Raw genomic sequence first — 11,298 nt, forward strand, 5'->3', positions numbered from 1 at the left:
TATCACATGTTCTCACTCATAAGTGGACCTTGAACAACTATTGTAATAATATAAGAAAAGGATTGACAATGGTGGGAAACTAGGGGGGGGCAGGAAGGGGAAGGGAGGTGGGATTAACGGTAGCTGATATCGGTCTGGGGATGGGGGCGGGCACACCTCATCAACAAGGGTACCTGCACAATGCATATTTGTATACCTAACCCTTAACTGTACCCCACAATATGTTAAGAAAAAAAAAGAAATGCACAATAAATTATTGTTAACCATAGCCACCCCCTGTGTTGCCAAACACTAGAATAAATTCCTTCCATCTAACTTGGATTTATACCCATTACCCAACCTCCTTTTATCCTCCGCCCCCTTCCCAGCCTCTGGAATATTTTCTTCATCTTTGGTTCCTCACTCCATGCACATGATTCTCATGACAATGCCAGAGGTAATGGTATTTACCACCAAGGGATCAGGAGCACTGTTGAACCATCTGAGAATGCTTTCTGGTTTCCTTAGGTCATGTGCACTCCCACCTGAGACATCCACACAGCTGGGTGTGGCTCACAGCGGCCCAGATTTTTGGATTGCTTTTTGCCTCTTGCCAGCCTGAGGAGCTTGTTCAAAAGTGGAGTGCCAAAAAGACAAAAAGGAAACGCTCAGAACCTGTAGCAATCAGATTCCTAGCAAGTGACCTTGACCAAAAGGTGAGATTGTTTGAAACCTATTCTTCCCTCATGACCTGCTGAGATGTTCATTCCGGTTTGTGTAACTTTCTTGGGGCTGGCCCTTGGGAGAAACCCTTCAACCGATATCTTGTTGCACGTGTGAATCAATAGGAGTGTCAGTAGCTGGCAAGGGCTCACCCTCAAGGCCGATAATTTTCCAAGATAATTTTTAGACCATCAGTATAGTCAGACTCTTAATTTGCTTGCTGAGCATGCCCATTATGTGTTCAAGTTCTTTATCAGCACTGGAAAATGAGGTTGACCCTATGTGTCCTGCCTCCTTCAGAGCCTGTTGGTGACTGAATGAGATCGTGTTCGTGAAGATGTTAGGTGGGGACTGTGGTATGTCCGTCTCTGACTTCCCAAGGCCTGGCACAAGTCTGGCTCACAGTGGGAGCTCCATGAACACTGATGAGTGGAGGAAGGAAGGGAAGAAAAGAGGAAAAGAAAAAACACTGGATGCTGCAAAGTGCTGTGCTAGTGATGGGTGGGATGGTGGCCTATGTCTCCCGAGTATAACAGTGCTTGCTTCTGTGGGTAGAAATGCTGATGCCAGTAGAAGGGAATGGCTGCTTGGTTTCGAAGGTCTTGAACCTTCCTTTCCAGGCCTGTACAGCGGGCATTCACAGCAAGCACAAGGGCATCGCTGTTTATGTTACTTGTTAGGTTTGGCTTTTTGTTATGATTGGTTATTTAGATGTCTGCCAGCATCTATTTTTCTTTTCACAGATGAAGAGTATCTCTCTAGCCTCTTGCCATCAGCTGCATTCCAAATTCTTGGATGAGTCTCTAGGAGAACAGGTAAGAATTGCACTTCTCCCAGTTCAGCAGACCAATAGTCCAGAAACAGGCTGATGTGGGGTACTTGGGATCTGAGCCTGTTTTAATGCTTGGGGTATTTGGTGAAATAGACATACACTCAAACACATGTTCAGCTGTACGTGTCTAGCCATCACTGGGTCTGTTGGGATTAATCTCCTCCACTCAGAATTCTTCATAAAGATAATGGAGCGAAAGACTGGCTGTTAATCTTTTTGTCTTCAACCTTAACAAATCTCCATGTATCATGGAAGCTTTAAAAGGCATTACTTGTTTGCTTGGTGGTTTTCTATGAAACAATGATATTGAATTTTTCCCCTTAGCCCTGGAAGTAAAGAGAAAGCAATGATGTTCATGCTACAGTATGATCTGAGAATTATCTGTCCTTAAGAGTCTGCTGATAAGTCATCCCAACACTAGGCAGTTTTATATATTTGTATATTATAAAATGTAACTATACATAAAATGTAAATACAGAGAAGCATTTGTAAATATGTAGTAAACATCAATGACTGTGGACAGTTGGCTGACTGCTCCCCTGCTTGTCCTCTCTGGATAGTGCAGGTGGGCTGGTGGGTGAGGCGCGGACATAGCTGTGGTCTCCCGATATGAGCAGGGTCCTTGGCCATGTCCCTCACGAACCATTATGGACAAGATGGGGCAGTACAGATCAAGTGATGAAGCTCTAGAAATTAGGTCAACATCTGCTCTAAGAGTGACCCCAAGTGGCATGCATAAACACGGATGCTCCTGTCATTTTTTGAAATGAAGCAATAGCATGCTTCATTCAGTGGCAGAGTCGGAAGGAATGGATTGCAAGGGGCCAAAGAAACCCGAGGGCAGACAACAGGTCTGTCCATTTTGACAGGCTGGCGGACCATACAGGAAGGATGAGATTGACGAGTACTGATAATTTCTCTCCCCCACCCTTTTTCAAAAGGTTGTTAAGAATTTGTTGTTTGTGGCCAAAGTCCTGTATCTCCTGGAGCCTGAGTCTGGGCATAAGCAAGGTGAGATTGGAGAAGAAATGGAGGAAGGAGATGCTGCAGGAGACGGTGCAGACACGAACGCCACAGGAGAGACTGGGGCCTGCGCCGATGGAAGGGTGGCGTCTGGCAGAAAAGAGCAGGACCAGGCGAAGGTGGCACGCAGCCAATCTGCCACGCTGCTGTGGCTGGTCCAGAAGCTGGCCCGTATCGCAAAACTGGAAGCTGCCTACTCGCCCAGAAACCCCTTAAAGGTGCGAGAAACCCACAGAATGCCCGAAAGCACTTTTTCTGTAAAAAGTATTTTGATGGTATCAGCAAACCTACCAAGCCTGGCCCTTTGAACCCCAAACCACAGCAGTACCCTCTGTCCCCAGATAGTCTGGGCCCGTTTTCTAAATTGGTGCTGTGTTGCTGAGGAGACACATCCAAGTGAAAGCTGGTCTGTGCTTGCAGAGAACTTGCATCTTCAAGTTCCTGGGTGCCGTGGCCATGGAGCTGGGGACCGACAGGGTGGAGCCATACCTCCCGGCGGTCATAGCGCCCCTGTTTCGGGAACTGAACAGCACCTACGCGGAACAAGGTAACCACCCGCTCTCCTGAACATCTGCACATGAGGCTTGTAACTGCTCTACTGAGTGCGTCCTTCTTCCTTCCTTTCCTCCTCCCTGAAAGAAAACTTGTGAGGTGCCGCGGCAGCTAATAGCAAGCAGAGTCCATGTTTGCACTAGATTTGGTTGCCTTTTCGGTGTGTTTCCTCCCGCCTACACGTGAATGTTTTTCTCCTAAAAGGTTTCACCCCAAAGCACAGATCAGATATTCAGAGAACTTGATGGTTTGGGCAGTTCTGAACCTCCTAGTGCTGTGAACAGTAAGATGTCATTGCATTCTCTTCTGAAGACTTATAGGGCAAAAATTTGTACATCATCATTTCTATATGGAACAGCTTTAAAATATCATTTCAGTGTTTCCTGTTTCTTCCTTGCCTGATACATTTCCTTCACCGATCCTCATTGCTGGTCATAGAAAAAGAGGTGTCCAGCGTTGGAAAGAGAATTTAAAAATCATGCAAAAAGCAGTGAATGTCAAAGCGCGGGCTTTTTTGGTTCTTCAGCCTCAAGAAGAAGTTCCCATGTTCTCAGAGAGGAAGAAGCAGTGTAGTGAAGGTGGAGGCTGCCGACAGGCCCGGGTCCGCCAGCACTGGGGGCTCAAGGTGGAAAGGCCTCTTGTCAGGAAGCTTGCCCTAGGGTGCACGTGCCCTGAGCCTCCTAAGACTGATGCAGTTATTAGTCTGGGTTATTTGCATTTGGGGGGTGAGGGGGCAGAGAAGGGTGGGACACCATGGCTTTTGTCAGTTTCTCAAAGTCGTCTTTGATCCCCCCAAAAAAAGGTCACTGTGGATAGAGATGAGCCTTTACAACTCATGAGGGCGTGAGAAGCTCTCACCTGTCTAGAGCTGAGCTGGTAATCCAGATGCTTTTGCCAAAGCCTCAGTGACATGAATGTCTTTAGAACCAGCTTCCCACTAGGAAGAGCCTCCCGTTCTCTCGCTGTAGCTGGAAGGAGGTGGCGCCCAGGAGTGCCATGTCCAGCACTTTGGCTGATTTTCCCACCCCAGAACATGGAGGCTGGTTTTAAATCAGTGTTTAATGTGGAAGTGACAGCAGCAGTGTTCAGGAGCTTAGATGTTGTATTTTGTGGATGTTCAGATGTGTCCTTTCCCACCTGACTATTCCCAATCATGACTCTGTGATAGATCCTTTGTTGAAGAATCTGTCCCAGGAAATCATAGAACTGCTCAAGAAGCTGGTTGGGCTTGAGAGTTTCTCGCGGGCCTTCGCGTCTGTGCAGAAGCAGGCTCATGAGAAGAGGGCACTTCGCAGGAAGAGGAAGGCTCTGGAGGTGAGGCTGCCACTTGGATACATGGCGTGCTCCTGGGCCCGCAACTGTTTCAGTGGGGGTGTGTGCATGGTCACACTCATGCCCAGGGAGGGCGGCGCTTCCAGAAGTAGGGACTTCCTACTAGGCTCCAGTTTCCTCTAATGGGCATGCATTGCATTTAAGATAGTTAAGGGTAAACAAGATGGTACATTTCCTGCATTTGATTCTTACTGTCTTAACATTCACTTTAAAGTAATACAAAATTTCTATTCTCTCTTCAAGTTTGTGACTAATCCTGATATTGCTGCCAAGAAGAAGCTGAAGAAACACAAAAATAAAGCTGAGGCAAAGAAGCGAAAGATCAAGTTCCTGCGTCCAGGCTACAAGGCCAAGAGACAGAAAAGCCACAGCCTGAAAGACTTGGCGATGGTGGAGTAACATCTGCCTGTGAGACACCTGAGTGCACAGACACTGTCCTGGCACACCCAAAGCATGAACTTGCTGGTCTATTCCAGTCTGAAATCACAGCAGGGTTCATTATTTAAGTTAAGCTTTGGTATAGATTGTTTAATGTATAGTGTAATGTAATCGTGCTCGTATTTTTAAAATAAAAACCTTTGTCTACTACTGAATCTTCACTGTCTAAACAGCATATGATATTAGCAACAGAGTTTAAAACATATTTTTTTTTTTTTTTTTTTTTTTTTTTAGTTAGAGTCTCACTCTGTCACCCAGACTGGAGTGCAGTGGCTGCTCCCAGCCACCGCAGTCTCGACCTGCTGGGCTCCGGCAGTCCTTCCACCTCAGCCTTCCGAGTAGCCGGAATTACAGGCACGTGCTACCACGCCTGGCTGATTTTTTTTTTTTGATTTATTGTCGAGATGAGGTCTTGCTGCCCAGGTGGGTCTCAAACCTGCGGGCTCAGGCAATCCACTCACCCCAGCTTCCCAAAGGTGCGGGATTACAGGCTGAGCCACTGAGCCTGGCTTAAAACATAATTTTAACAAAAATATACTTTTTGAGATAGCAAGAAAAGTTGGTAGAAGTTAGGAATAAATAAAACAATTTCCAGCACTTTTATGGAGAGCTCCATCAAAAGTCATCAAGAAAGATTTGTACAAATGGAGAAATATGATCATGTTCAAGATGCTGGCTCTGCCGGTGCACTGGCAGTAATCCCAGCACTTTGAGAGGCTGAGATGTGAAGACTGCCTGAGCCCAGGAGTTCGAGACCAGCCTGCACAACATGGCGAGATCTCATCTCTATATTGAGTCAAAAAATTAGCCGGGTATGGTGGAGCCCGTCGGTAGTCCCAGCTACTTGGGAGGCTGAGGCAGAAGTATCACCTGAGCCCAGCAGGGTGAAGCTGTGGTAGCCCTCCTCATCCCACTGCACTCCAGCCTGGGCAACAGAGACTCCAAAGCAAAAAGAAAAAGAAAAATAGATGTGGGTTCTTTCCAGGTTAAATGCACATCTGAGTAAAATCCCCAGGTTTCGAGTTCCTGGGCTCAAGTGGTCCTCCCACCTCAGCTTCCCAGGAGTTGAGACTGCAGGTGTGAGCCACCATGCCCGACTCAAAAGAGTTCTTCATGCTAATCCAACAAGCTGATTCTAAAACTTATGGAAGACAATAAACCAAGAATAGCATGACACATGCAAACGGAGAACAGGATAAGGAGCTTACCCTGTCACATAGTAAAAGATACAAAAGTACTGTATATCGAGAGAGCCTGTGATAAATTAAGAGACACAAACTGGGATGTGGCATATAGCATACACTGCTGAAGGCGCAGTGGCACCAGGCTATGTAATGAACATTCATCAGCCAAGATAATCCAGTAGAAAAGGGGCAAGAGAATGGGCCTTGCACAAAGAAGAAAAAAATGACCCTTAAGCATTACCATAAAGCCTGGTACAGCTGATACCAACTTTTTAGAACTGAAGTATTATGTGCTGATTGGTAAGCAGTCACCACCTTGAGACCCCCAAGGACCCCTCTTGGCTACATGAATCCCTGTACTCCGTATCTTCCCACCCAAGAAGTTAAAATTACCTGGACTAGTGGGGTCCTCCCACACCAGCTATGTCTCGTTAAATATTTCTAGTCACTCCTGTATTCCAGCTCATTAGTGATTATGAAAATGCAAGTCAACACCAGAATAAGATTTCATTCTGAACCCATCAGATTGACAAAACCGAAAATCCCAAGTGTTGACAAGCCTGGAAGAGCTATAGAAACTCCAATAAACCACTTTGGAAAACAATTTGGCATTAGTTGTAAACCTGAAGATGGATACATCCCCTGATCCAGCAGTTCTAACTCCTAGAGAAACTTATGACCATGGATCTGAAGAAGACTCGTACAATAATGTTCATGAGCCATCGATAAAAGAACTAGAAGCCATCCAAAAGTGCCTCCAGAGGAGAATGGATAAAGTGATATATCCATACACAGAAACATAGTAGTGAAAATCAGCTAGTTACATCCATCAGTATACATGAATCCCAGAAACAATGCTGAGTGGGGAAGGGGGGGGAGAAAAAAAAGCCATAAAAAAAGAAATGTTTTTATTTATTAAAAGGAAAGAAGAAACTATCCTTCAACCCCTTCATAATAATATTTTGTAGGTACAGGGGCTCACTATTTTGCCTAGGGTGGTCTCAAACTCTTGGCCTTCCAAAGCACTGGGATTACAAGTGTGAGCCACTGCACCTGGCCAGTAATTACTTACAGGTAGCTTAACCAGTCTTGTCATCCAGCCATATGGTGTTTTTTGCCTTACTCTGCTCTTGCCATGGGAATAATCCATCCTATGGGCCAGGCACTTGGCATACATTTTGTTTAATCTTCATAGTATTCCCGAGGTTCCTAAAATTGGTTCCTGTTAAACCCAGGATTTTAATGTTAAACCCAGGCTTTAAATCCGAGAGACCACAAAGAGCCAGCTCTGATGCAAACACACGAGGGTCTTTATTCAGGCTCGAGTCTGGGCTCATGTACGAAGCCAGCAGCGACTTCAGGGACGAGAGCCCTGATCCAGTATGGCAAGCAGTTTTTATGCACAATTACAGAGGGAGGGGAAAGTACTTTAAACTTGATTTTACACGATTGGGTAATTTCTCCTAATGGGTATGGGAACACTTGGGATTGGTAGGTGCCTTGCGTGGGCTTTAACCTGACTGCCTGTGATTGACAGAAACCTACTAAATGGGCAGAGTGGAATGTCAGATAAGTTAGGTTTATACAGTCACTGCGTGTAACTTAACTTGGGCAAGTAGGCAGGAGGTTGCTAGTGCCACCAAGTCTGCTGATCTAAACAGAGGAATGCTTAGGAGGGCTTGTTTGCTTAACATTTACATAACATAACATGGTCATTATGGGACAACAAAAGCTAAACTTAACAAAGTTTTAAATACGAATGCAAGCACATACAGTGAATGTGGGGTAGAAATTCATATAGTACTAGTTCTAGGGATTTATAAAATATAGCAAACATCTTCTCATAGCAAGACGGTTTTTCTAAAAGTCTTTTGATTCTCTCAGGTTTACACAACCACTACGTGTAAATTAACTTTGGCATGGGAGCCGGAGGTTTAAACCAACATGGAGCCCACCTGAAGAGTGGCTAGTGCCTCAGAGTCTACTGCAATAGCAAAGGAATGTCTGAAAGGGGCTTATCGCTTTAGCATTTATATCCCGTTGTAAAAGTAGAAGTCAGCATGGCAATTGGGACAAACAATGCTTAACCCATGAGTTCTAAATACAAACACTACTTAAGACATTGTATAACCACACAATCAGTCGCTACCCAGCACCCGACATGTGCCTAATTCTACGGGGTCTGAGGTAGGATTTAAAGTACTAAGAATTCATAAAATATATAGTGAACATGAGGTAGGAATACACAAAATATACAGTGAACGTGAGGTAGAGATACATAAAATATAGTGAACACTTCTTTCGCAGCAAGTATGGCTTTTTAAGTTTCTTGGGTCCCTCAGTTCCTACTTCATAGTTGAGGAAACTGAGGCTCAGAGTAAATAAGTTGCCTGAGGGTGACACAGACTGTAGGTGGAGTCGCGATTCAAATGCAGAACTTAAAGCACATGTTTTATAATGTGTAATTACGGAGTTAAAATTAAATGGCCTGTAGCATAGGATTCAAATGTTCCGACTGGATGCAGTTCATATCTCCAACATGAGTTCCCCCTCTTCCAAGGGGTTTTGTAATGTGGCAAAGGCATAAACGGGGCGTTCCCAAAAGGCTGATTTTACTTCTAAGTGGTTTAAAGTATGCACATGTATCGCGTTCATAAGAATTTTAAAAATTAAAAAAAATGCTGAGGTCAAGGTCAGAAAGAACAAATATGTCAGAGTTATTAAGCACATCTCTAGTTTTAACTGACACATATGTATTGAGTGCCTACTATGTGCCAGTATAAATGGCAGAGGTACTATTTCCCTGGCTGGCGGATATCCATCCTCCTATTTCAATTAGGAACACACTCTGAATGGCCGTAGTGTGCCAGGCCCCATACTGGGTACCGGGGACATAAACATGAAAAAGACGCCCCTGCCCGCAGGAGCAGACCTAGTTGTACTGGAATGCGTGGTTGAGAGAAGGGCTCCAGGAAAGACGGCAGAGGGACTGAAGCAGGAACAGGTCCCGGGGATGAGTGAGAGGGAGAGTCCCCCCAGGGGCGGGTGCTGGGAGGACAGCGAGGGCCAGGAAATGAACCGCCAGTTCCCGAGACGCCAGGAGTGGGGTATTAAGTTCTCCTTACTAGCATCGAATTTGTAAAATGCTGATTGCCCTAGCTATTGACTTATTGGAGTCTAGATTTCAAATGCTGGTTGTCCTATGTATTGACTTACTTATTGGAGTCTCAATCTGTCACCCAGGCTGGAGTGCAGTGGCAAGCTCAAGGCCACCGCAGCCTTGATTTGCTGGGTTCAGGCGATCCTTCAGCCTCAGCCTTCTAAGTAGCTGGAACTATAGGCACGAACCACCACAACCAACTTATGTTTTGACTTATTGTAGAGAAGAGGCCTCGCCGAGTTGCCCAGACTGGTCTCGAACGCCTGTGCTCAGCATCCTAAAGTGCTGGGATTACAGGTGTGAGCCACCACGCCAGGCCTCTGGGAGTACTTTCAAGGAGAAACTTAAGGCACTGCATCACTTCCAAGACTGCCGAGTGAGGCCTGGTGACGGATGCTCAGAGTACTCAAGTGGCTTCCTGAGTCCAGAAACTTCAGTCCCTTCTCCTCAAGGCGAAAAATGCCTCATAAGCGGAGGTTGAACTAAATAAACTGATGAATTCTATTTCTTGTAACACCCCTCCTCACACCCCACCTCCTACAGTCCTATGTGGAGAGGACTGAACAGTGCAGTGACAGGCCATGATATGTGAGAGGAGAGGAGAAACAGAACAGAGGTTGGGGGAGTGACAGCAGGGGACACAGGGCAGCTTGGATCCCAACTGCAGGAGCCCCCCGAGGGAGGGCCGAGAGTGGGAGCTGGTGCCAGCTGGGCAGCCATGGGCTGGATCCACCAGGGTCTTGCTGGCCGTGCTCAGGACGTGAGTGCTTTGGAAGCCGGCGAAGGTTTTAAGCAAGGGGGGACACATCAGATTCCCATGTGAAAAGGAGGTTGTGGCTCAGGAGATGCATTAGGAGACTATGGTGCGATTCAGCTGAGAGAGGGGCGGCTTGGGCCAGGGTTACGGAGGTGCAGAGGGAGACAGCGTTACATCTTAGTTGTATTTTGAATATCAAGCCAGCAGGATCCACGTGATCCATGAGAGAAAAAAGAGGAATTGATCCTAATGCTCACCCGTGCCGGGCTTTGTTGCTGTGCTTTACACGCGTCATAACAATCACAGGAAAACCCGACGCCTTTCCAGCGCCTTCCCTGTGCCAGACTGCATGCTTTCTCAGACACCCATGTCATTTTTATGCCCTCCCACGAGGCAGGCACCATGGTCGTCTCCGTCTTCAGATGAGAAAACTGAGGCACACAACGTAACTCACAATCGCAAAGATGTGGAATCAGCCCAAGTGCCCATCAACCGATCAGTGGATAGAGAAAATGTGGCACATACACTGGATATTATTCAGCCATCAAAAAAATGAAACAGTCTTTCACAGCAACTTGGATGGAATTGGAGACCATCATCCTCAGTGAACTCACTCAGGGACAGAAAACCAAGCACCGCGTGTTCCCACTTATAAGTTGGAGCTACACCCAGGATCTGCAAAGGCACAGAGAATGGTATAATGGACGCCGGAGACTCAGAAGGAGGTGAGAGCCAAGGGATGGAGGGACAAAAAAATCGCCCATCAGGTACGCTGTGCACAGGTGGGTACTCCTAAAGCCCAGACTTCCTAACCACTGTACAATGCATCCATGTAACCAAAAACTATTTGTATCCCTAAATCTATTGAAATAAAGGGAGCGGAAACGACAACAAAAGCCTGGTGCACAAAACACTTTAGTGTTTGTTTGAGTTAATCCACATGGGAAATGGTGCTGAGTGTTGGCCCCAGGCGTGCTGGCTCAAGAGTTGAGATCCCTAAGGCAGCAGACCCTGCCTGTGGCCATCACCGGGTTCTGGGCTGAGCAGCTGAATGAGTGATGTTGCCAGAGACAGAGACAGGACTGCCTGAGCAGCACAGGCCCGGGGCCGTGGACGTGGAAGTGCTAGGCTTCGGTCTTCTGGTCACGCTAATGTTGAGAGTCCTGTGGGACCAGGGGGACATGCTGTGTGGCCGTGGGGCATGAAGAGTCTGGGGCTCTCTGTGGAAATGGAAGAGAAGGATGGTTCCCAGGGGCCGGGAAGGGTAGCAGGAGGTGGGATGACACGGTCAGTGAATGGGTACAAATACACAGTGAGA

General features: G+C 46.5%; 1 protein-coding gene across 1 annotated transcript in view; it reads left to right on the top strand.

Annotated features, from left to right (window-relative positions):
* UTP20 (UTP20, small subunit processome component) overlaps positions 1–5,034 on the top strand; it is a 98,475-nt gene extending 93,441 nt beyond the window's left edge. The window contains exons 57-62 of the mRNA XM_008064698.1: positions 508–695; positions 1,446–1,517; positions 2,476–2,775; positions 2,978–3,104; positions 4,278–4,423; positions 4,685–5,034. Of these exons, the coding sequence (XP_008062889.1) occupies positions 508–695; positions 1,446–1,517; positions 2,476–2,775; positions 2,978–3,104; positions 4,278–4,423; positions 4,685–4,840 (989 nt within the window). The 3' untranslated portion in view covers positions 4,841–5,034. The remainder of the gene's footprint in view (positions 1–507; positions 696–1,445; positions 1,518–2,475; positions 2,776–2,977; positions 3,105–4,277; positions 4,424–4,684) is intronic.
* Positions 5,035–11,298: the final 6,264 nt, after the last annotated feature.

The sequence above is a fragment of the Carlito syrichta genome, unplaced genomic scaffold (genome assembly GCF_000164805.1).
Source record: "Carlito syrichta isolate Samal-C Ts95f unplaced genomic scaffold, Tarsius_syrichta-2.0.1 Scaffold307930, whole genome shotgun sequence".
Classification (NCBI taxonomy): Eukaryota; Metazoa; Chordata; class Mammalia; order Primates; family Tarsiidae; genus Carlito; species Carlito syrichta.